The 25,183-nt window shown below is 50.0% G+C and overlaps 2 protein-coding genes, 1 long non-coding RNA gene and 1 pseudogene across 6 annotated transcripts; 3 read left to right on the top strand and 1 right to left on the bottom strand.

Annotated features, from left to right (window-relative positions):
- Window positions 1–2,416: 2,416 nt before the first annotated feature.
- On the top strand, window positions 2,417–4,229 carry LOC150006858 (uncharacterized). The gene is made up of 2 exons (XR_016511766.1): window positions 2,417–3,252; window positions 3,963–4,229. It is a non-coding gene; the product is annotated as an uncharacterized LOC150006858 (long non-coding RNA).
- Window positions 4,230–10,654: 6,425 nt separating this feature from the next.
- On the top strand, window positions 10,655–10,894 carry LOC150006857 (cytochrome c oxidase subunit 6C pseudogene; annotated as a pseudogene).
- A 1,651-nt stretch (window positions 10,895–12,545) lies between these two features.
- On the top strand, window positions 12,546–14,803 carry SMIM29 (small integral membrane protein 29). 2 transcript variants are annotated; one of them, XM_090282233.1, is made up of 6 exons: window positions 12,546–12,606; window positions 13,337–13,507; window positions 13,665–13,848; window positions 14,019–14,044; window positions 14,323–14,428; window positions 14,595–14,803. In XM_090282233.1, exons 3-6 carry the CDS (start codon window positions 13,738–13,740, stop codon window positions 14,658–14,660), a joined length of 309 nt encoding a protein of 102 aa, XP_090138359.1. In that variant the 5' UTR covers window positions 12,546–12,606; window positions 13,337–13,507; window positions 13,665–13,737; the 3' UTR covers window positions 14,661–14,803. The 2 variants fall into 2 exon arrangements, with proteins under 2 accessions (XP_090138359.1, XP_090138360.1); XM_090282234.1 differs by lacking the exon at window positions 13,337–13,507 and having other exon boundaries at window positions 12,549–12,606.
- A 1,388-nt stretch (window positions 14,804–16,191) lies between these two features.
- Window positions 16,192–24,450, bottom strand: HMGA1 (high mobility group AT-hook 1). 3 transcript variants are annotated; one of them, XM_090282230.1, is made up of 6 exons: window positions 24,327–24,450; window positions 23,970–24,083; window positions 20,404–20,566; window positions 18,208–18,291; window positions 17,510–17,560; window positions 16,192–16,361 (listed from the first exon to the last, which is right to left on the bottom strand). In XM_090282230.1, exons 3-6 carry the CDS (start codon window positions 20,536–20,538, stop codon window positions 16,308–16,310), a joined length of 324 nt encoding a protein of 107 aa, XP_090138356.1. In that variant the 5' UTR covers window positions 20,539–20,566; window positions 23,970–24,083; window positions 24,327–24,450; the 3' UTR covers window positions 16,192–16,307. The 3 variants fall into 3 exon arrangements, with proteins under 3 accessions (XP_090138356.1, XP_090138358.1, XP_090138357.1); XM_090282232.1 differs by having other exon boundaries at window positions 20,437–20,566; window positions 24,327–24,448; XM_090282231.1 differs by lacking the exons at window positions 23,970–24,083; window positions 24,327–24,450 and adding an exon at window positions 20,801–20,882.
- Window positions 24,451–25,183: the final 733 nt, after the last annotated feature.

Here is a 25,183-nt window from a genome sequence, read left to right as displayed (position 1 = left end):
CTTTCACGTGATTCCTTGAACTCCTACTGCCTGTGTAGGGCCAGCTGCCAGGGGCCTGACCTTCACATCTACCTGGAGAGCCAGATACATTGATCCCCGTCTCATGGCTGAGGGAGCTAAAGCCTGGAGAGCCTGGAGGACAAGGGGAAAAGAGTCTGGGTGTGGATCAGATTCAGAAGGTGAGGAAGCTGGGCGGAAGCCGGTACTGTCACAAGTCAGGCCTCTGGTGCTGCGGGGGCTGGCCAGTTAGGAGTTCCCTCAGGCCACCCCTTCCGCCTGATGCATCCTAAGGACCCACTTAGTCCCTCCTCACTTATTCCTTCGGGATATGCAGGCCCAGCGGGGAACATGTCGTGGGTCCTCACATGCTACTCTTGACCCTGCCCTGCTTTGGAAAGAGGGTAGGCCCCCTCCTTACCCTCCATGGAACCACCATGGCGGTACCTGGACAGCAGAGCGGAGCGGCTGGGGGCTGGGTGGGGAGTGGCCCTGCTCCTGGCACTCCTTGCAGTATCTTTGATGATGCTGAAAGAGAGGGACCTCCAAAACAATAGTCTCACCTCAGGTTGCCAGTGATGTCACAGTGGCGGCTGTGAGAACTATGGGTTTCTCTCTACCTGGACACTGCCACCTACTTTTATCACAATGGGGTGGAGGCGGAGGCTGACCCTGCGCAGCTGGCCAGTGTTTCCTTAGAGGTTCTTCCTCAACTCCTCCCTCCTTCTGGAGCAGCCCCCCTCTGTGCCCTTCCGAAAGATATAGATAGGCTTCTGGAAGAACAACTGGAGCGGCCATGATGCTGGAAGAGCAGTCCGGCCTGCAGGCATAAAGAACACCAAATAGCTTCACAAAAACAAGTGAGCCTGTGTAAGAAAAAGCCTGGAAGGAAACACCATCTTGAAGTTGGGATTATGGAGAATTTTATATTTTTTCTTTGTGATTTTGCATATTTTACAACTCTCTTTTTTAAGGTAGTGTTTTTTTTTCTTTTCTTTTATAATCCTTACACAAGGGTATGCTTATTGATTAAAGAGAGAAAATAAAAATCAATGTGAGAGAGATACATCAATCGGTTGCCTCTGTGCACACTCAGATCAAACCTGCAATCTAGGTACGTGCCCTAACTAGGGGATCAAACCTGCAACCTTCTGGTGTGTGGGATGACACTCCAACCAACTGAGCCACGCAACCAAGGCTTTTTATTTTTATTCTTTTAGAGAAAGAGATCAATTTCTTGTTCCACTTGTTCATGCATCCATTGGCTGTGTCTCCTGCATATGCCCCTACCAGGGACCGAACCCACAGCCTTGGCTATTGGGAGGATGCTCCAACTGACTGAGCTACCCGGCCAGGGTCTATTTTTCAACTCTTGATAGTGATTTGTTTTTGCAATCAGAAAGGAAATAGTCCCTTACATTTATGGAGCATTTTATTATTTACCCAGTATTTATCCCATGTAAGTTATGCCTTTCAATCAACAATTATCTTAGTTAAGAGATGGATATTATTAGTTACATTTTGGAGTTTCCAAGTTATTGCATGACTTACTTGAAGCCACAAGAGTAGTGAGTAGTGGGAGCAGGACACTTGGGGCCAGCCTGGCAAGGTTGAGCCTGGGCAACATGATGGTGGCCAACAAGATTCTGCTACCGTCTTGGTTCCTCTTTCTTTGTGTGTCTCCCCCTTCCCAATCTAGGCATTGACCCATCAACTCAACCTGTCATTAACTCCATAAACTCATTTATAAAATAAATATGCATTGATCATGGACTGGGTGCTCCATTATTTTTAAAGGCATTCTTTATTAATCATATTTGTAAAAGTTTATTGAGATATGATTAACATACAATAAGTTGTACATGATTAAATCGTACAATTGAATAGTTTTTTAAAGTGTATTTTATTGATTATGCTATTACAGTTGTCCCAGTTTTCTTCCCTTTGTCCCCCTCCACCCAGTACCCACTTCCCACCAGCAGTCCCTACCCACCTTAGTTCATGTCCATGAGTTGTGCATATAAGTTTTTTGGCTTCTCCATTTCCTGTATTATTCTTAACTTCCCCTTGTCTATTTTGTACCAACCGATTATGCTTCTTTGTCCCTGCACCATTTCCCCATTTCTCCCCCTCCCCCCTCCCAGCTGATAACCCTCCAAATGATCCCCATACCTATGATTCTGTTCCTATTCTGGTTGTTTGCTTAGTTTGTGTCATTTGTTAATAGTTATGTTTGTTGTCATTTTACTGTTCGTAGTTTTGATCTTTTTCTTGAATTTGTTAGGTTGGCTGTCTCCTCATCACTTAGTTCTCCCTCTGGAGCCCTGATCAGCTCCCTCTTTTGTGCCATACTTCTCTGTCTCCTCAACTCGACAGCCTCCTGTGTTTGCCTGTGTCTTAGGTAGAACTGTCACACCTGTTACGCGATAAGGGGTGGAGCCTTAGGTATTCCTCAGTGTTGGGCAACCAGTTTCACCACCATTAGGCGCTGTATATGGGGGAGGGGTCAGAGAGGGAACAATGCCGCTTGCTCAGCACTCACTCCTTTTCCAGGCACTTCACTCACTTCTCAAAGGCAACTGGCAACCTTTCAGTTCTCAGGCTGGTTCTCAATCCATTGAGCCACATTAGCCAGTGTTTTTTTAAAAGACTTTATTTATGTAGAGAGAGGGGAAAAGAGAGAGAAAGAGAGGAGAGAAACATCTATGTGCAAGAGAAACATCCATTAGTTGCCTCTCACACTTGCCCAGCTGGGGACCTGGCCCACACCCCAGGTATGTCCCCTGACCGGAATCTAACTGGCAACCTTTTGGTTCACAGGCCAGCACTAAGCCCACTGACCCATACAAGCCACAGTTGTTCTCTTATCTTTATTATTTCCTTCCTACCACTGGTTTTGGGGTTAGTTTGCTCTTCTTTTTCTAGTGCCTTCAGGTATAAAGTTAGGTTGTTGATTTGAGGTCTATAAATTTTCCCCAGAGTACTGTTTTTACTACATCCCATAACTTTTGGTATGTCTTCGTTTGTCTTAAAATATTTTCTAATTTCCCTAGTGATGTCTTTTTTGACCCATTGGTTTCTCAAGAATGTGTTGGATTTCCAGCCAAGATGGAGGCCTAGAAGACACGCTGCGTCTCCCTCCACAACTAAGAAGGAATACAACTACCTCAAAACTAGAGACAACCAGAAGTTCCAAAAAATCAAGCTGCATGGAAGATCAACAAAGATATAAAGAAGAAATACTCATCCAGACAGGTAGGAAGGGCGGATCCCGGGCAGAGAGGACATGGTGTGGTGGCAGCGGTGGCGGCAGCATCAGCAGTGGTGGCAGTGACAGGTCAGAGGAAAGCGCAGTCACACATTTTAAAAAGTGGGGAGGGACACCTGGGGAGCACTCCCAGCTCCTGACCAGACCTCCCAGCTCACGTCCCAGCACCAGGGAAAATCAAGCCTCATTGCTTCTGACTGTGCAGACCAGTGGGGGTTGGGGCAGAAAACAGAACTGCTGGTCTCTCACGGGGTACGCTTGTTTGAAGGGCCCCCATGGTCCTAGAACATCCGCAGACTCACCCAGTCTGGGAACGATGGCCAGGGCAGCACCTAGAGAGGCGCCAGTCTCATACGGAAGTGGGAGGAGTGCCTGGAAAAGGAGCAAGTGCTGAGCAAGTGGCATTGTTCACTTTCTGACCCCCCTACTGTAGGGGCACCAAATAGTCCCTGTAAAAAGTTTCAATATGTAAGTATGTAAGGGCTTTAAATGTTCTTTGTAAGAAGTAGCAAGGACTTGCTAAAAGGCCTTGGAAAAAGGAATGTAAGAAGGAGTGTTATAGCAATTAGTGATTTACAAGCTAAAAGGACTTCAGCCTCTATCACCTCCCATTTGCTTGCTTGTGTCTGGTTTATAACATTTGTGAAGGTTGTGCTTTGCAGAATGTCTAGCCCTTTGAAAATAAATTGCTTCACAGGGAGTTCGTCCCTGGCTGAAGAGTTATGCTGCCGTCGAAGATAACCTTTAGCCTTGCGAATTTCTGTTCCTGTTACTGCCAAGACATCCCTGCAGTCCTGCCCAGCCCCCTCTTCCTAAGGCTGTTTCCTGCCAAAGAAGAAACAAAGAGACTGCACCAGTATAAAAACCCAGCGTTTAGACTCCATTGTAGGTTGGAGCATGTTAGAGACCTGCTCAGGGTCTGCCCAACTCCTGGCCATTATTAAAAATCCTTTGCTTAACTTTATACACTGCTTCAGAGTGTTCAATCTCGCCTATGTAGCCGTAACACTACCACATACAGGGCCACAATGTGGTGAAATGGGTCACCCTGTACTGACAAATACCTAAGGCTCTGCCTATTACAATATAACAGGAGCGACAGCTCCACCTAAGACACAGAGGCAAACAAACACAGGAGCCTGTCAAGTTGAGGATACAGAGAAGTATGGCCCAAAAGGGGGAACGGATCAAGGTTCCAGTGGGAGAAATAAGTGACAAGGAGATAGCCAACCTAGCAGACACAGAGTTCAAAACATTGGTGCTAAAGATGCTCACAGGCTTGACAGATATGCTAGATTATGGCAAACGCATAAGGGAAGAAGTAAAGGCTATCTTAAATGAAACGAAGCAGGATCCACCCAAAACCAATGGTGAAGGGAAGGAAACTGGGCTTCAAATCAATGATTTGGAATATAAGGAAGAAAAAGACAGCCAGTACAGAATGAGGAAGCAAGAATTGAAAAAAAATGAGGAGGCTTAGGAATCTCTGGGACAACTTCAAACATGCCAACATCCAAATCACAGGGGTGCCAGAAGGAGAAGAGGAAGAGCAAGAAATTGAAAGCTTATGTGAAAAAGGAATGAAGGAAATCTTCCCAAATTTGATGAAGGTAATAGACATACAAGTCCAGGAAGCACAGAGAGTCCCAAACAAGATAGACTCAAGGAGGACCACACCAAGACACATCATAATTAAAATGCAAAAGGTGAAGATAAAGAGAGAATCTTAAAAGCAGCAAGAGAAAAGCAGAGAATTGCCAACAAAGGGGTGCCTATAAGACTTTCAGCTGATTTCTGAAAAGAAACTTTGCAGGCAAGAAGGGGCTGGCAAGAACTATTCAATGTGATGAAAAGCAAGGACCTACAACCAAGATTACTCTATCCGGCAAAGCTATCATTTAGAATGCAAGGGCAGATAAAGTGCTTCCCAGACAAGGTAAAGCTTAAGGAACTCATCATCACCAAACTATTATTATATGAAATGTCAAAGGGACTTAAGAAAAAGATCAAAATCATGAACATTAAAAGGACAACAAACTCACAACTATCAACAACTGAATCTAAAAAATAAAAACAAAATCCAACTAAGCAAACCAGAATAGGAACAGAACCATAGGTATGGGGATCATTTGGAGGGTTATCAGCTGGGAGGGGAAGGTGGAGCAATGGGGAAATGGTGCAGGGATTAAGAAGCATAATTCGTTGATATAAAATAGACAGGGGGAAGTGAAGAATAATATAGAAAAGGGTGAAGCCAAAGAACTTATATGTACAATCCATGGATATGAACTAAGGAGGGTGGGATTGCTGGAGGGAAGGGGGGTACTGGGCAGAGGGGAGCAAAGGGGAAAAAATTGGACTACTGTAACAACATAATAAAATGTGCTTTAAAAAAAGAATATGTTGTTTACTTTCTACATATTTGCTAATCTTCTAGTTTTCCTTATGTTACTGGTTTCTAGCTGTGGTCAGAGAAGATACTTTGTTTTATTTTAATCCTTTAAAATATATTGACAATTCTTTCATGGCCCAATGTCTATATTAATAAGAGATAGTAACCTGTAGCGTTTTCTTTTGTGTCTTTGTCTGATTGGTGTCAGGGCAATGCTGAGTTAAAATGAGATAGTAAGTGTTCCTTCCTTTTCAGTTATTTTGGAAGAGTTTGAGAAGGACTGGTGTAATTCTCGTTTAGATGTTTAGTAAAATTCACCAGTGAGGCCATTTGATACTGGGCTTTTCTTTTGTTTTTTAATTTAATAAGATTTTTTTTGTGGCCTAATGTATATGTAGTCTGTCTCGGAGAATGTTCCATGCTTGAAAACAATGTATATTCTGTTGTTGGGAAGAGCACTCTGTTTGTGTTAGGTCTAGTTGATTTATAGTGTTTTTCAAGTACTCTATTTCCTTATTGATATTCTGTATAGGATATTCTATCCATATTTGAAAGTAAGGTATTAAAGTCCCCAATTATTACTGTAGAACTCTCTATTTATCCCTTCAATTCTTTCAGTGTTTGCTTCATATATTTTGGGACTCTGTTGTTTGGTGTACATATAACTGTAATAACTTTTTCATGAGTTAACCCTTTTTTCAATATAAAATGTCCTCTTTTGTCTCTTGTAACAGTTCTTGACTTAAAATCTATTTGAGGGATCTGGTCAATATGGTGGTGTAGGCAGACATGACTCACCTCTTTGCAAAATCACATCAAAGTAGCAACTAAATATGGAACGATGATCAGGTGGAACCAAAAGAAAGTGAGCTGAATTAGAAGTCTGACAACTACAGAATTAAAGAAACCACAACCATCGAGACAGGTAGGAGGAACACAGACACAGAATGAGCTGGTCTCTCACACACGTAGTGGATGAAAATTTGGGAGGGATATGTCAGGAGCAAGGAATCCCAGTCCCACACCAGGCCCCCCATCCCAGGGTTCCAGTGTCAGAAAGATAAGTCCCCACAACTTCTGGCTGCAAAATACAGCGAGGACTGTGTGGAAGAAATGGCGGGAACCCCAAGCGGTTCCTCTTAACGAACCTACATACAGACTCACCTACTCAGACTCACACCCTCCAGCACTGGGGTAGCAGCGTGAAAGGCACTGGTGGTACACAGGGAGAAACTGAAGTGTTTGGCACCAAGGCAAGGAGAGGACATTGTCTCTTATCTTCTCTCCCCCCACAGAGCTGGCAAGCTAGCGCCATATCTGAGACTCCATCCACCTGGCTAACACTGTTTGGCCCACCTTGGAGATCCCCAGAGACTCCACCCTGCCCAAAATATGGGCCCACCCACGCTTCTTTTCCATATGAATGGCTGGTCTTGGCTCATGATTCACAACTTCCTAAATCCCATCAAACAAGCAACAGCTGGCCTCACTGAGCTCCAGGCCAGGCACTACCAGGATCCAGTTTAGAGTCACAGCTTGGCTTCACCTGGGAATCTCCAAGCCCAGCACAAGTAGCAGCGATCTCAGATTGCTTTATAACTCAGGCAGGTGGCCCCAGGAAAAACACAGGTGAGGGCTGACCTTGGCCTGCACCACCCAGGAAACCCCAGGGCCAGCATACCCAGTAGACCGCTACAGACCACTTCAGAGCACCACCATGTTACCCCTGCACAGCTGATACTCCACTAGGGTGGAGGTTGGTAGTCAGCAGTCACAGCCAGTCCTTGCAGCTGACTGGCCTGGGGAAATCCCTCCCATTGATCTGCCAACAGCAACCAAGGCTCAACTACAAGAGGATGGTGTACTCAACCCACATGAAGGGCGCACCTCAAGTGCCTAGCTTGGGCTCTGCCACTAGACCCTACAGAACACCTACTACATTAGTATCAAGACATGAAGTCAAAGCAGCTCTACCTAATACCTAGAAACAAACACAGGGAGGCTGCCAGAATGAGGAAACAAAGAAACATGGCCCAGGTGAAAGAACAGATTACAACTCTAGAAAAAGAACCAAATGAAATGGAGATAGACAACCTATCAGATGCAGAGGTCAAAACACTGATGATCAGGATGTGCTGAGAGCTCATTGAGTGTGGCCACAAAATAAAGGAAGAAATGAAGGAAACACTATGTGAAATAAAGAAAAATATACAGGAAACCAACAGTAATGGGAAGGAAGCCAGGATTCAAATCAATTATTTGGATCAAAAGGAAAAAATAAACTTTCACCTGGAACATTTACTATTTTGTTTTGTTTCATCTTAAATAATAGCCATCCTAATGTGTGTGCAATAGAATCTCATTGTGGTTTTGATTTGAATATTCCCAATGATTAATCATGTTGAACATTTTTTCATGTGTTCTTCTTTGGACAAATGTCTATTCAAGTCCTGTTTGATCATTGTGTTAAATCCATTCTGCCAACCTCTCCTTTTGTGTGTGTGGTAAAATATACATAAAATTTACCATTTTAGCCATTTTAAATAAACAACTCAGTGACAGTAAATAAATTCTTAATGTTGTGCAACCATCACCAATCTTTGTCTTCATCCTAAGACTAACAGCTAATATATCATCAGAAGCCATGAAAGCCAGAAACCAGTAGGATTATATATTTAAATTACCAACAAAAGCAAAAAACAAAACACTTGGCAGCCAATAATCGCATATCCAGAAATACTATCTTTCAAAATTAAGTTAAGACATTCCCAGATAAAAATTAATGGAATTTGTTGCTAGTAGAACTGCCTGAGACTCCCTTCAGACTAAAATAAAAAGGCACTAGATGAAAACTCAAAGCCATAGAAAGAAATAAAGATCACTGATAAAGGTACCTGCAAGATAAACATAAAAGCTAGTATTATTGTATTTTAGGTATGTAACTTTTTGTTTGTTTCTTATGATTTAAAAGACAGATGCATAAAGTAATTATAAATCTATCTTAACATGCACCCAATATATAGAGATGAATTTGTAGCAACGACTATAAAGGGTGTGTGTGTGTGTGTGTGTGTGTGTGTGTACAGAATTGGATAGGATAAATTAATGTATGCTGTTGAAGCTAAGATGGTATCAATTCAGCCTAGATTGTTATAAATTTATCTATTCTTAAGTGCATTTTGGTAATTTGTGTCTTCCCATGTGTTCTCCATTTCAACTAAGTTGTTGAATTTATTGACATAACATTTTTACTAATATTTCCTTATTATTCTTTTATTTTCTGTAGAATCTGTTGTGATGTTATGTCTCTCATTCCTGAGTTTGTTTTTTGGTATTTTCTTTTTTCCTGGTCATACTGGCTTGAAGTTTATCACTTCTGTTGATCTTCTCAAAAAGCATCTTTTGGTTTCATTGATATTTTTCTGTTTTCTATTACATGGATTTCTGCATTGATTTTTATTTTCTTCTGCACACTTTGGTTTCAGGTAGAAGCTATAATCATTGACATGAAATCCTTTTTTAAAAAACATAGGCATTTAATGCTATAAATTTCTCTAATAGAGGTGTCTCACAAATTGGTATGGTGTGTTCTCGTATTCATTCAGTTCAAAATATTTCCTAATTATTCTTTGATCCAGAGGTGTGCTATTCCTTTTCCAAAACAGTATATGAGGATTTTCCAAGGATATTTTTGTTATTAGTTTCTGATATAATTCCATTGTGATCAAAGCATACTTTGTATGACTTGAATCCTTTTTAATTTATTGATACTTGTTTTATGGTCCAGAATATGATTTATCTTGATAAATGTTCTATGTGGACTTGAGAATATGTAATTTACTATTGTTAGATGTAATCTACTATTGTCAATCAGGCCAAGTTGGTTGATAGACAATGTTGTTCAAGTGTACTCTATCCTGGCTGATTATTTGTCTACTTATCAGTTGCTGAAAGAGTAGTACTAAAATCTTTTGACTATAACTGTAATTGTCTTTTCTTGCAGTTCTATCAGTTTTTCTTTCATAATATTTTGAAGCTCTCTTTTTGGGCACATGGATATTTAGGGTTATTATGTCCTTGATTAATTAACCCCTTCGCCATTATAATCTGACCTTCTTTATCCCTGGTAATATTCTTTGCTCTGAAATCAACTTTGATATTATTGCAGCCTTCCCAGATTTCTTTTGGAGTACCTTTTTGCTTTTACCCTATTTGAATCTTCATATAAAGTACATTTCTTACAGGCAGCATATAATTGGGTCTTGGTTTTTACATCCATTCTGACATCTCAGCTTCTAATTGAGTCGTTTAGAGTCTAAACTTCAGACCATCTACCTTTAATGAGATTTTGATATAGTTAGGTTTCAGTTTATTATCCTATTTTAGTTCTCGCATCTATTCTTTGTTCCCCTTTTCCTCTCTTTCTGCCTTCTTTGGGATTTCTTGAGTATTTTTTTATTCCATTTTATCTTTTTCGTTGGCTTATTAGCTATAACTGTTATTTTACTAGTGGCTCTAGGGTTTAGAGTACACATCTTAACTCACCACAGTCTACCTCATCACAGAAAGGCTCATCAAAGGAACTAACCAGGCCTCAAATGCAGCCCCTGGAGCTGCTGCCAGTGCAGAGCTATCCAGCAAGAAGGACCCACCTGTCATCCTACCCTTGCTGATCATGCCAAGGGCCTTGGGAAGTCGTCACACTGCTCAGGGCCTCAGTTTACTCATTTTTTAATTGGGATTGCCCCGCTTGCCCTTCCTAGCTCAGAATGCTGTTCTGTCCTAGGAGTAAGGGAAGTAAAAACATGCCAAGTCTCTGACACTGAGACCCCAGCCCTTTCTATACAATGACCTAGCCAATATGACCATTAGGCCTGCTCCTAGGACCACTAAGCCCCCAAGGTACATGGTTGGAAGTGCTGAGAGTGGGGACAAAAGTTGAGTGTGTGGACAGCCAAGGGGACCTGGGTTTTAAAACCTATCAGTTGAGTCCAAAGATGTTGGTGTTGAGGAGAATAACTACCAGGGCTTCCAGTGTTTTGATAAAACCTCAGATGTGTGGCCTTCTGGCCAAGTGTCTGCAATTTCAGATTGTTGGAAATCATTGTACTCCTGGGGGTTGCAGCTTTCTATAAGTTTGCTATGGCTGAAGCAAGAAAGATTTCTACAGAAATTATGATTCCATGAAAGATTTTGAGGAGATGAAGGTGGCTGGTATCTTTCAGAGTGCAAAGTGATTTTGGAATGTAAAAAATTTCTTCGGGTTGAATTCCATGAAAGTTTGTCACTGACCTGTGTTCCTGAACTATGAAACATGAGTATGTGGGCTATGAAATAGTTTGTCTTGATAAATAAATGATTAACAAATACTATAGAGAAAGAAATAGAAAAATGAAACCTATCATTTGGTCTCCACTTCCTCACAAAGTGAGGCAGGCCTTGCCTGGGGAGGTGGCCGCCTCCCTCTGCCCTCAACTCTAATAGAAGCCTTGGATGGGTGGTCTCCCTACTCTTCAGACTCAAAAGGCTGAGAACACCGGGAAATTTACCTGAGGCCTTCAGACCCAGGCATCTATTCCTTTCCCTTCATCTGATTTCCCACCAGTCAGGTGGTGGTGTCTGGAGGCAAGAGGCGTAAGTTCCCACCTGCTCCCTGGTTCCCAGTTGAGGCATCTCTGCACCAGATCTGCCTTCATCTAACCTTCTCTGGAAAGGCCTGAGGAAACCGGTCAGGTCAGACCAAGTGGCTCAACTATGTCCATACCATTGACTGCCTCTGGCAAAAATAGGGTGACCCAGGACATCCCTCTATCTCCAGTAGCACCTGAGGACCCAGGAGGACCTCAGCCTAGTTCAGCTGCCACAACCTTTATATTCTTAGGTGGTACCCATCACCTACCAGTCCGGAGTTTTTCCAGCTGCCCGTCATTGTGCGGACAGGGAGGGAGAGGTTTGGTAAAAAACCACACACGCACATTTCAGGTAATTGTAGATAAATCTGATACATGTACAGGTTTAAGACATTAATAGAGATCCCCTGTACGCTTTGCCTAGTTTCTCCCAGTGAGAATTTCTGCAAAACTATAGTATGACAACCAATCTTACTCAGATTTCTAAAGTGTGTGACATTTCAACTATCAGACCACGAAAGCTTTGACCCAAGCTTACCTACTTAGCAAGTACCTGTAACACAGGGATTTCACCCTGTTGCTCCATCTGTGCGCCCACCCCCGAAGAAGTTAACGGGGAATTTAACATCCACGGCATGCTGTGCACTAGCCTTCTTACTTTATGTCATGTTATGGGTTCATCCTCATAGCAGCCTGTCTTACAGACGTTAAGTCTGAGGCGCAAAAAGTGCGGGTGGGCTGGTGGCTGGGCAGGAGCTAACCCAGCCTCCGTACTCGATCCTTTGCGCACGGCCAGGAGGCGTGGAGGACGCAATGCACTAATGGAGGCCTGGTGGGCCCGGGGCAAGGTCGTGCTCGAGAAGCTTGCCACCAGTCACCACTCGCCTGGGCTGAACGTCAGAGTGTGGCTTGGCTCTATACGTGGGTTCCAGCCCGAGAGGGAGCGCGGAGACCGACAGGCCTCAACCCCTCATCTGAGCCCCCAGGGTGTGGGGCTCTGTTAGGGTCCACCCCGGGGCACGCCGGGAAATGCGCGCCCCGCCCCCGCCCCATGCGCTTTCCTCCCCCTGCTGCGCAGCCCTCGGCTGCCCCCTGTCGCCTCGGGGTGCACCCTGCAATCCGGGCCTTCCCCGCCTTCACGCCGCGGCATCAGCAGCTCCCGAAGTCTCCGGGCCGCTCCTCTTTCGCCACCGGATTGGCTGCGCCCCGGAGCTGAGGCTCCACCCATTTCCCCGGGTCCTTTGATCACGCGCCTCCAGGTTCTTCCGGGGCCCGGGAGCCGACCGAGGGCGTTCCTGTCCGGGCTGCAGCGGCGGGAGGTAAGGCATAGCCGCGTTGGATGGGCTGCAGAGTGCTGGCACGGGTCCACGCCTCGGGGTGCTGGGGTTACAAGATGCCAGGGCTCCTCTGCGCTCCCCCCACACCTCCCTCCCACGGCCTGAGCCTCCCAGAGCCCTGGGAACTACCTCCCGGTCGCTGTTGCTAGTCCGCATCCTAGGATCGGCCTGACACCCTTCCCACCTCGACGTGTATTCTCGACCACGGGACGGTGTTCGTGCTACTAGGCAAGCCCGGTGACCCCGCGAACACCGGGACAGGGAGCTCACACCTTGCCCTCGGATGGAGACTCAGGCGAACCGGGGTCAGGGACCGTGGAGGATCTTTGTGCAGCCTTTCATGGACAGTCTTATTGCATCTGTCGATGGGAACTGCCCCTCTCCTCCGCCTGTCAGCTTAGGCCAGGAGGGGAGGGACCTGGGCGGAGCCCTGGGTGGGGACCAGGAGGACGTGACTTCACTTCCCAGATGCAGTCCAGCCCTAACCACTTGTATCCACCCAGGCAGGAGGCAGATGGGGAAGAGGATGCCCAGGCTGTATGTCTAGAGTGACACAAGGGACAAGGAGGGCACATAGGGCCTATAGCATGAAGTGTAGAGATTGGATCAGGATTGAGGAAGGCTCCTTCAAATGCTCCTACCTCACCCCCTAGGCCACCGTGCCGGACCTTCATATTTTTACCTAATCTCCCCATTTTGCTTCACTGGATAGGTGCTGGCAGCCTAGTGTCCCAGGAGGTCGGGGCAGGAGCTGGGAACCTGTATCTAAACCTTCCCCAGGAGTTGAGATCTGCAAATGCTTGGCCAGCACTTGAGCTGGGCCCCACCCTGACTTGGAGCTAGGAGCCTGGCAGAACTGTCCTTGGGCCTGAGCCGCCTCTAGGTACCCTTTACACCCAGGATTTGCTGAGAATCATTGGAGAATTAAACCCAGCGCAGTTCCTGACATAAGTTTTCATACATCACCAGCTCTTGGGGAGGGATCCAGAGCCTGGATGTCACCCTGGGTGAAACTGATAACCTCCCTTCCTCCTCCCCAGGGAGCCCAGTGGAGGCGCCCTCCCAAGGCACTACTGCCCATGCGGACTGCCCAGCCCCCCGGCTGCTGATGTCATGAGTAACACCACAGTGCCCAATGCCCCCCAGGCCAACAGCGACTCCATGGTGGGCTATGTGTTGGGGCCTTTCTTCCTCATCACCCTGGTCGGGGTGGTGGTGGCTGTGGTAAGGAGCCCCTACATTCACACATGTACACCCACACCTTTGCTAAGCAGGGTTGGGGTGGGCCTGGTCCAGCCTGCACACAGCAGCACCTCAAGCTGTCCTCTTAGGGGTGTGGAAGTGGGTGGGCTGTCTTGGGCTCCTGCCTCCACAGTGCTGTGTCTCTGTTACAGGTAATGTATATCCAGAAGAAAAAGCGGTGAGTGTCCCTGCCCCCCAGTGCTACCTCCCCCATATTTGGCTTAATATCTTCTCACAGGATCTGAGTTCTCTGCATATACGTAGGATGCCCCTCAGCCATCCTTACAAGCCTGAAATCCCCTACACTCCATTGTTAGGTTTTCTAGCCCAGGCTCAGCTCACCCCTGGAGAAAGGCCCCTTGTAGAATTGGATGTGTGCTCATAGAGCCTGGGGGAGTGGAGATGGGTCTTCAGGAGAGTGAGTCCCCTGGGCTGAACCCCTCCCCTGCTTCCCAGGGTGGACCGGCTTCGCCATCACCTGCTCCCCATGTATAGCTACGACCCTGCTGAGGAGCTACACGAGGCTGAGCAGGAGCTACTCTCTGATGTGGGAGACCCAAAGGTGAGCACTTGGGACAGGGAGTCGTCAGAGGGTGGTCTGCCGTTTACGGCCCTGAAACCAGAGCCCGGTTCTGTCCTCAGCCCTCCCCATTTGGGCCTGGAGTAGTGAAGTCCCTTCTCTGAGGCTGTGCAGTGGACCCCCAGGGGCTTAGTGTCCTCCCCCACAGGTGGTGCACGGCTGGCAGAGCGGCTACCAGCACAAGCGGATGCCCTTGCTGGATGTCAAGACCTGACGCCCTTGCCCTGATCTTCAAAACCATGGGTCCTGGAGTGTCCAGGACTCTTTGGCCTGCTCTTCCCGCTCCCACCCCAGCATTTCATTTCCTCCTTCCACCCACCCCAGCCCCATCACCTCACTACCCCCTAGGCCTCCAAGTCCTTTGTGGGCCGAGCCCTATTGTCTTCCTAGGCACTAAGGGGAGACTTCCTTTTGGGGTAACTGGGGGGCAGGGAGCTTTGCCCTTTCTATGGGCCCCATTTTTCTTTAGCCCTCCCTGACCCAGCTTTGGAGTTCTTTCCATGGTGACAAGGCCTGATGTATAGTATTCAGTATACATATATATTTTGTAAATAAAAGGTTTTGTGGTTAGGGGTGTGATTTCTTTAAGAGGGACTAAAATCACCTTCCCTAGAGCTGACTTGTGCTTTCTCCTTCCTCCCCCCAGCCTCAAGAGCTGGGCTGGGAACCTCCAAAGCCAGCCCCACCAGATCCTTGGTTCCCATCCTCACCTGCTCCAGGCACCCACCACACAGACTCCAGTCCAGAAAAGGATTTTTTTTTATTCAAGTAACTGCAAATAGGAAACCAGAGGGGGGGGCCCCAGGCTGGGACAAATAATGCTACCTTCTCCCCAGCAGAAGCGGGGCGAGAAGGTGGCCCTACACTCTCGGCCATCAACACAGGCCTCACTCTGCTGCAGCATCCTAGGGGCAGAGCCCCACCTTCCCTGGGACTGGGGTAGTCGGTTCCCAGCCTGCTTTGCCCCTGGCCCCTTCCCAAGAGCATCTTGGAGGGGTGTGGGCAGAACAGGAGGCAGTGAGGATGAACATTTGGCGCTGGTAGCAGCAGCAATGACAGATGTCTAAGAATGAAACGTTGAACAAAAAACAACACAACTGTCCAGAGGTAGTTTGTGAACAGAGGAAAGATGGAACCAGAACCTTGGGGGGTGGGGTGGAGCAGGGGGTGCAAGTGGGCAAGGCTACCTTGTTAGTGCCCCCTGTGAGAGAAGGGGAAAGTCAGAGGCTTTAAGTGGAAGCAGATGGGTAGGGGGCTCACACCCCTCCTCCTGCTGCCTTCCTTCCTGTGCCCCAGGGGGGCCCGTCCAACCTAGTGCCCAGACTAGGCAAGGTGGGGAAGGAAGGTGGGCGTCTTGGGGCCACACAGCCCTATCCAGGGCCATTCATGCTGCTGCCGCCAGTACTGTGGAGTGGGCATGTCAGAGACGGGGCTCAGGCCCCTTTAAGGCCAGGGGAGCCCTCCCAGGCCCCCTAATGGGAAGCCAGAGGTAAGAGTGGGAAAGGGACCCCCAAACCAGGAGCCCAGTCAGCAGTGCCCCCGCCACCGAGGGAGCAGGGACACAACAGGCGCGGGTGCGGCTAAGTGGGAAGTCAGCTTTGTCCAGGAGGGCGAGTGAATGCACAGGGGTGGGGGGCGAGGGGCGAGGGGTCGCTGGGAATCGAGACCGAAGGAAACCTGCTCCCCACGGCCACCAGGGCCCCGCAGCGGCTGGTGTGCTGTGTAGTGTGGCGGTGCGGGCGGGTGCAGATGGGCGGCGGTGACTGGGGGTCTGGGGGAGGGGACAGGGGCAGTGGGAGCGGAGCTGTCCAGTCCCAGAAGGAAACTGCTCCTCGGTGAGGAAGCGGGTGGCACGGCACAGTCACTGCTCCTCCTCTGAGGACTCCTGCGAGATGCCCTCTTCTTCCTCCTTCTCCTGTGAGGTGGGCAGGGCCATCAGCACGAGTGCCAGGCCTAGCCCTCCCTCTCCCCCCCTAGTCATGATGGAGGGAGCACAGGCCCGCTGCCCCCACCCCTCCCTGGCTCTCCAAAAGGGGGATGAGTCAGGGCTGAGTGTGTGGGTGACTCAGCAACCTCCACAGCCCAGTTTCATTCATAAAAAAGGAAGAATTTCAAGGGAGGGAAGAAAACCAACCACACACATGCTGCTCTCTCAGAGCCATCCTTCCCTGCCCCAGGGCCCATGGTGGGGGGACTGGGCAGAACTCGGTGTAGCAGCATTTAAGCTAGAGGGAGTTGGGGGGAGCAGCAGCCAAGGAGAGGAAATGGGGAAGAGTGGCTGGAGGGCACCCAGGAACCAGGTGGCCTTGGTGTGCAGGGGCAGCTGCTGAGGCCGCAGGCTGACCCCAGGCCAGGGCGGGAAGGAAGGGGAAGTGTGTGCCGCCTCACGGGGTGGGAATGCTGGGACACCACACAGGCTGCAGCCCCCGTGCCAGGCACAAACTCCAAAACAACTTGTTTCCTGTTACTCACTCCTGGGGCCCAGCCAGCACCTCAGCCCCCTAAGCCTGGTGGTGGTGGCTTAACCAGAGGAATGAATGCCTCAGTGAGTTCAGGGAGCAGGTTAGGGACAGGAAAGGTCTGGGAACATGAAGGCTGGGGCGGCTAACTGCAGGGGAGCCCCCTAGAGGCAGTCTCCGGACCGGACACATCAACTTCCACTACCAGCTATTTGGGGCCACAAAAATGGAAGGTGCCTCCATGTGGCTTCATACTTCAGCTCCCACATGGCACTGACTCCCCTCCCAGGGCTGAACTTGCTGCTTTTTCCTCCCTCCTCAGGATCATCAAAGACAAACCTCACCCCTTCCCGTGTGATGTCCTTTGCCTATTTCCAGAATGGGGAAAGCAGACTAGAGGACCTCCAAGATCCTCCCTAGAAACAGACACCCTCCACTAGTGAAGGGCAAGAGTCTGGTCTGTATCCGGAACCCCTCACTTCTTGTGGACAAAGAGCCCACCATTCCTGGCCCTGCAGATCAGGGAGAACTGTCTCCATGGTAGGCATCACCCATTCTTAGCACCCCACCTGGAAGAGCCAAGCCACCCCCCACCTTCACCTACCAGTTTTTTGGGTCTGCCCCTTGGTTTCCTCCCTGGAGTTGTGGTGGTTTTCTAGATGGTCAAAGAAAAGATCCACTAAGTCAAAAGTGTCCCTGACAATGCTCATCCAATGATGGCTGAGGAGTAGAGAGGGACAGAGCTGCCTACCTCTGCTCAGAGCAGCCCAGGAATTTCACCCTAGCCAGCAGGCCCACCCAAGTCCAGCTGGTGATGACTGGCCACCACATTACCCCCCTCAATATACACACGCCCCCCACTCCCTCCTCCACCCATGACTCAGAGGATATGAGTCGTGTCTTAGAAGAAAATAAAATAAAAAACAAAACTTCTCTGAAAGCCTGATGCCACCGGGAATCTGGCCTCCCTGCTTATCCACCCCCCCCCCCTTAGGATCCAGAAGACCCCAGAATAGAACGTGACATTCTCAGCCCGGGGGCTGGTGGGGCTGGCTGCCCCTTCCCTCTTCCCAACTCTTTCTCCAGACCAGGAATGCTGCAGGACTTCTGACTTGATTTCCCCCATTGTCCTGGGCAGGACCAAGGCCCCAGAAGTGAGACCTCAATCATCACACTGCTTTCCCCAATTAGCACAGACCCACTGCCTGTCACCCACACCCCAGGGCAGAGGGCGCAGATTCAGGATAAGCCAACCCTTTCCCACACCACCCTCTTCATGCACCACCCCCACCCTAGCCTTACCCGAGTCTTGGCAGCGCCCTTGTTTTTGCTCCCCTTTGGTCTGCCCCGAGGTCTCTTAGGTGTTGGCACTTCGCTGGGCTCCTTCTGCAAAGACACAGGAGGCAGTCAAACAGATGCCACCTGTGCCACCCCTTTCAGAAGACAGAGCCCTCTGCCCCACCCCAACAGGGTTTTTAAGTAAGCAAGCCATCACCCTGACCCAGGAATCCAAAATGGCAGGGGCAAGCCCTTGGGATTTAGTTCTCAGTTTGACTATTTTTTGCAAAGCCTTTCCCCTTGCTTCCCTGTGACAAGACCTGCAAAAGGTGTCATGGGGGCAGACAGGCAGCTTTGCCCCAGTCCCAGCTCTGCCACTGACTATCCCTAAGATCTTGGGGAAGACACTTAATGCTTGAGCCTTGGTTTCCTCATCTGTAAATTGTGACAAGACTTACCTTGCAGGGTGTCATGAAAATTAAATTTAAGAATGTAGGAGTGTCTAGCCCCAGGCCAGGATCACTGCCCACTCTTTCAGATAATACAGGTTGGACACTTCCAGGAATTAAGAGGAGACAAAACACCTCCCCCTGGAGGGAGCCTCCAGCCTCTACTGTAAACTGGCCCCCTCCAGGCTGCCTCCCAGAGAGAAGAAACCCCAGAGATCCCCGCCACTGCTGCCACTAAAATTTTAATAAGCCCTAGACAGAATAAAAAGCTGCTGCATTATGCATAAAAGCTGGGCAGTAAAGGCACTCCAGCTACAGTTTCCCATGGGCTGCTTCTAATCATAGTCCAGTAACCCAATACAACACCCCTTTCTGACCCCCAACTCTACCCCAGGTAACAGGCAGGTGGGGAGCCCCAGGGAACGACGAGTTCCTTCCACATCCTAGGCTCTGAATGCAGCAGCCAGATGCCTCACGGCACATGTCTCCTAAAGGGTCAGGAGAGACCAGGGACCACTCTCCACCTCGGAGATGGGGAAGCAGGGGCTCGCCCTGTAAAGGCCAAGGACTGAACTCAGTCTTATCTCCCCTTCCCCAGGAAGGGGAAGTAACTGGGCTTCACCCACGGCTGCCCCTCCATGAGAGAAGCCAAGATCGCCACCACATGACAAGATCAGCCCCCACAGCCCGACTGGCCATGCTTCCTGGGGTGCCCCAGAATGCACGGCTGGCCTTGTAACCCTGTGAGAAAGTAGCACCAGGGTTCCAAGGGTCATTCTACCAACTCCCCAACAACCTAACACTTTCAACTTTTGGGGCTTCAATTTCTCTTTTTTAAAATCCTTACCTGAGGATATGATCACTGATTTTTTTTAAATTTTTATTTATTTATTTAGAGAGAGGGGAAGGGAGGGAGAAAGAGAGGGAGAGAAACACCGATGTGTGAGATACATCAAGCAGTTGCCTCTTGCACACCCCCAACTGGGGACCTGGCCTGCAACCCAGGCATGTGCCCTGAGACTGGAAATCGAACCGGCGACCACTGAGCCATACCAGTCAGGGCATATGTTCACTGGTTTTAAAGAGAGGAAGGGAAAAAGAGAGAGAAACATCAATGTGAGAGAGAAACAACTATCAGTGGCCTCCCGTACTTGCTGAGACCCGAAACCTTTTGGTATATGGGACAATGCTCCCACCAACTGAGCCACCTTGCCAGGGCTCAATTTCCATTTACAGAGCCAGGAGCAAAGCCCCGTCCAGGGCCACTGGCAGTGAGGCCAAAGAACAGGTCCTGGTTCCTGGCCTGGGATGAGGAAGTACAGAATCTGCCATTAAGTATCCAGAAACTTTTATTATAATAGCAAGTCAACAGAGTAATAAATGTGATGAATCTCATGATTAAAAATCCTAGGCTTATATATTTTTTCAAGTTTCTCAAGTTCATATTTACTGTTCTATCAACACACTGGTCCATGATAAACTGGAAATAAAGAGCAGGTGGTCTACCACAGTGTTTAAGCATGGCCCTATATGAGAAGAGGGTCACTTTGGTTGGACTTTGTGTCGTGGGCTCAATCCCCACTTTTCTTCTTTAGTCTCAGGAGGATATGACAGGGTTCCCGAGTATAGGCCGTACAGGCATGTGTGGGGAGGACACATGCAGACAGGGATAACTGTGCACCCCCCCAGGCCAGTTTTCACCTGCCAAGACACCTGGTACCTCCCTAACCCAAAGGGTAAAATAAACTGAGGCAAAGATTTGGACACCCACCTGACTCCCTACCAGCGCTGTCCCGGGACTCACCGGAGGCTGCTTGCGAGGCCTGCCTCGCCCCCGCTTCTCAGTGCCGTCCTTTTCCTGCTTGGAGGCCAAGGGCTGGCTGGACTTCGAGCTCGACTCACTCATCTTCCCTTCTCTGCGGAGCAGGTGGATGCTGGAGGCAGGAAAAGTGGTTTTAGACCAAGTGTCAGCCACTTCCTACCCTCTCACCCCTCCCACCCTCCATGTGCACTAGCAAAACTGGGTGCCCCGGATTCCCACCCTGCTGCCACAGGGTGGGGCTGGGCCGTTGGCCCTAATCAGCTCCTTATCTGCTATTCAGAAGGGCTCTTTGTTGTCCTGCCACCCCCACAGGGCCAGGGCTCAGGCATAGGCAGCCCAGACCTGCCTCTGAGGGTGAGGCTGCCCTGGGCAGAGATGTGGATGAAGTAGGGGTCCTCACACTGCAGGGCAGCCCCCTCTCTCTAGCCAGCAGAATTCTGCCCTTTCACCAAGCCTGGGGAGTTCACAGGGAGCAAGAGGGGAAAGGTAAGCAGAGAAAAGAAGCCCATGCATCTGCCAGCCATGAGCTTCAACCCCCTGCACACCTTGCTGCAAGTACTCAAAGCTTAGGACCAAACGGTGCAAGGGCCAGCCTGGACACGGCACACCAATCACATGGCCAGGATTGGTGCCCGGGCCCCACCAGCACCCCCTCTGCTCTCTCTCAGGGTAAGCCTAGGATTCGAAGATGGGGACACAATTTGGGAAGGAGGAAGATGGTTTAACTGCAGTGGGTAAGGTGGCGGGAAAGGAGAAGGAACCCAAAGCTGAAAGGTGGGTCCCCCCTCCCCTCACCCTCCTCCAGCACTCCCCCACCCTGGCCTCCAGAGTCACACAAGATCTTTCCCTTTAATACCTTCTTACAGGATGGGCATCTCCAACTGAGATGGACCCTTCTAGCTGGCCCTCTGGAGCCCTGACAGGACTGATCCTAAAGCTTCTTGGTCCTTTTCTAGTATGTTCTGTCTTCTTAAAAGCCTGCTTCTGTTTTGGTTTAATCAGCCATACTACTAGTTTACCTAAAACCTACCCCCTGCAAGGATACCAGCTCCCTGTCGTTGGGAGCCTCTTCCAAAGCTTAAAAGTAAGGGCCTGGCCCAGTTGTTCAGTTGTTTAGAACATCGTCCCAATTTACCAACGTTTGTGGGTTTCACCCCAGGTCAGGGCATATACAAGAATCAACCAATGAATGCATAACTAGGTGGAATAGCAAATTGATGTTTGTCTCTTCCTTCGTCTCTTTTCAAAATCATTAAATATACTTAAACAAAATACCTTTAAAAAAAAACTGTGAAGATCCCCCTACCCTGCAATCCCAGTCTTGTCCTCCCAGTTATTATCCCCAAGTTCCACACAAGAGACTTGACTTAGGAAACCTATGGCTCCACACCTCCATGTGGACCAACTCCTGGCTGTGTTTTGTAAAGGGTGGGCCCAAATGGCTCCACTTCTGAAAGCCCCTTAGTCTGTAAAACGGGGATAAAGGTAAGACAACTGCCTCAACTACTTCTCCAGACTGTTGCAGAGGTCAAACCAAATAGTTTTAACATGCTTAAACAATGGGAAGTCTTCATTCAAAACGAGAACTAGAACATTTGAAAATGACTTCTTTCCCCTTTTCAGATTTTCAAATTATTTCCAATTTTAACCCAATCAAAGAGGGGGGGAAAAAACCATTTTGCAAAATTGTAACTTTTGGAGGGCCCAAGGCCCCCATCCTCAAAGCTTTGGGATGCTCCAGGCGGTGGGGCTTTTTCTGGTAATTATTTTATAATATTTCAGACTTGAAGACCCTTTCCAGCAAGGTAGTGGGTGATTTATCCTGCTCTGTCATTAGTGGGTTGGCCTGCTCTGTAATTACAGGCAGTGATTAGAATCTTCTATTACACTGCAGGTCCTCTTTCAAACTAAACATCCAAATTAATCAGCTAAATGAATACTGACCTCACATGAGGTCTGCTGGAAGACCCCTCAGAGGGGAGTTCTAGCTGGGTGAAGCTGGTCCCTAATCCCAGAAAGCCTGGGGACCGCCTGCTGGAATCCTGGTGGGTGTCCCTGCAAGCTCCTATTTCATCTCTTGCTTCCTCCTCTCCACCTCTTGCAGCTGGGAACCCTCGAGTGCCCCTCTCCCCCCCCAAATCTCGAACTCCATGAAATGAACGAAGGTCTGAGGCCCTCTCTGGTGAGACCGACAAATGCGGTCTCTTCCACCTGTTTCTAACATCGGTGGCCTGGCATGGAGAAGCCAGGGTTAGGGCCAATCTCAATCCTTTTGGGCCTCAACCCTGTCCCCTTTTTACGCCCTGAATGTACTGCGTGCTCCACAAATGCTTAGAGTATTTGCAGGGATGACCCTAGGAAATCACGATGGAGCTCCTTTAAAAATAAAGGAGTCCAGAGAGCCCCGATAAGTTGCCTAAAGCCACACAGCAAGTTGAAGAACAGGATAGAGTAGGTTCCTGGCGACCCTCTAGCCCGCCACTTTTCCTGACCCGCCTAGAGATTGGTTAAGTTTCTGGGGTACTCTGCTCCATACCCGGCCCCAGGGTGACTATGCAAGTGCCTGTGCTTGGCCGTTGCAGGTCGACCGGCGGGACTGGAGACCAGAACGCGCTGGGGGGAGGGGCGCAGGCAGCTCTAGCAGGCGCGGGAAACCGGTGCACCCAGACCGCATGCACCGCCACGCGGGTGCACCCGGCCCCACTTCCTGCCAGAGGGGGCACCCAAGCCCGCCTTGGGGCAGGAAACCTGGCGTGCGCGGGCGCGGGGGAGAGGAAGAAAGCTATCTCCCTCCGCACCCTCCCCGCAAAATAAAGCTCCAGGAAAATAAATTGAAACGGGGAGTCAAAGGGACTAGTTCCAACAGAGCCCAGCAAAGCAGAGAAACCAGTTTATGGGGGTGGAGGGCAGGCCTGGTCCTGGGGGCTGAAGAGACGCGCGGGCAGGGCCAGAGGTAGGGTCGGGGTGAAGCCCCGAACCCAGGCCCGCGATTCGGCCTCATCTGCGAAGAGGGACACCAGGTAAAGGCCGAGCGAGAGTAGGGCCTAATTGCGGGGTTCCTGCCCATCCCCCTCACTTCTAGAACTTCCTGAGGCTGCGGGGGGTGGCCTGCCCCCCACTCTCCCGCTGCGCTGCAGCCTGTTCCTCTCCCCGCCCCCCCAACCCAGGGCCCGGGCCCGGGCTCGGGCGGGAGCGGCGGGCGCGAGGTGCATCGGGAACCGCCGGGTGCACAACTCGCGCTCGTCGCAGCCGCGTGCCCCCTCCCCCACCGCGCGCCCTTCCCGGGTCCCCGCCCCCCGCTGGGCGCCCGCGGCGCGGGGGAAGAGGTGCGGGCGTCCTCCCCACGCCTGCGGGCCCCGCCGCCCGCCCCCGCGCTGCGCGGCCCTCCTCCGCCCGAGGCTCGCGCACTCCCGGCCTGGGAATAAAGCTGGAGGCGCGCGCTGCAGCCCCCGGTGGCTTGCAGGGAGGGGGGGGCGCGGGCGTCCCCCTCCGTCGCGGGCCCCGGGACGACTCACCGCGAGCTCGGCCGCCGGCCTGTGGTGCGCACTCCGGGCTGATAGGAGCGACGGTGCTGGGCGCTGAGGACCGGCCTGGCTCTGCCGCTGCCGCCGCTGGTAGCAAATGCGGATCTGAAACCGGGAGACAGCAAAGGCGCTCAGAGACCGCCACCGCCGCGTGCTCGCCGCCCAGGCCCCCGCAGGGTATTTATGTGTCACATCCAGGAGGGGGAACAAAAATATTCCCCCTCCCCCGAATGATGGCGAGGGGCAGGAAGCTAGGCACGGCCCGTGCGCGGCCTCAATAAATAAATAATTTAATTAAATTATACATATATATTTTTTAAAAAGCCACCGGAGGGGCCGCGAACTCACGCCTTCTTGGAGCCACGCCAGCGCCAGAAATAGCCCGGGCTCGGAGTCCCAATTAGAGGAGCGCAGCCCCGGCTCAGGGGAGCTTAAAAAGAGCGACCCAGGGGCAGGGGGGACGGGCCCGCCCGCGCCAGCCGTGTCACCGAGGGGGCGGGGCCATGCAAATGAGCCCGGGGATTTAAAAGGGCGGCCGCCCGCCAGCCGCCCCGCGGGTGGGTGCTGACTTTCGAGAGGGTTACGCAGTTGTTCGCGGTGGGGGGCGGGCTGAGTACCCGAGGTGCCGGTCCACTCCACACTGCCTCAGATCGGGAGACCTGGGAAAAGACACAAGAGAGGTCACCAGGGAGCTCTTCGCGGGGTTGGGGGCGTCCTTACTGCGTATAACTGGGGGATCCCCGGCAGATTTACCTCCAGGGGTCTTAGGGATCTATGGGTCTGGCGCCCATGGAGAGCGAGGATGTGGGCGGTGTTAATGTTTGCGGGGTCCGCGCGGGTGGGCTGTAGAGTTCCACGGCCTACACGCCACTCCCTTTGCCCAGTTACGCGGCTGGTAGATCTCCCCTGAGCGGACAGGTGTCGGCATGTACACTTCAGTGCCAACTTGCGTGTGGCTCACTGCCGAAATTCAGGTCTTGTAAAATTAAAACGTGAAACTTGTGAAATCCAGACTTTTCATTTATTAATGGTCGCGATTGAACCATAATTTAGGTGCGCCCTTCGAACAATGCAAACGATTGGCTCGGTGCAGGTAAATCTGAGGGAAGGTTCCTTTATAAATGCTTTCCCACTCGGTGCCCTGGCTCCATCCGCTGTGACTTTGTAAGAAATAAAGTGTGAACCAGTGATCGCCTGGAAGCACT

The sequence above is a fragment of the Furipterus horrens genome, unplaced genomic scaffold, assembly GCF_987537825.1.
Source record: "Furipterus horrens unplaced genomic scaffold, mFurHor1.1.pri manual_scaffold_6, whole genome shotgun sequence".
NCBI classification, from domain to species: domain Eukaryota; kingdom Metazoa; phylum Chordata; class Mammalia; order Chiroptera; family Furipteridae; genus Furipterus; species Furipterus horrens.
Note: the sequence above shows the minus strand (reverse complement) of the source record. Positions and strands in the feature narration are given on the sequence as shown.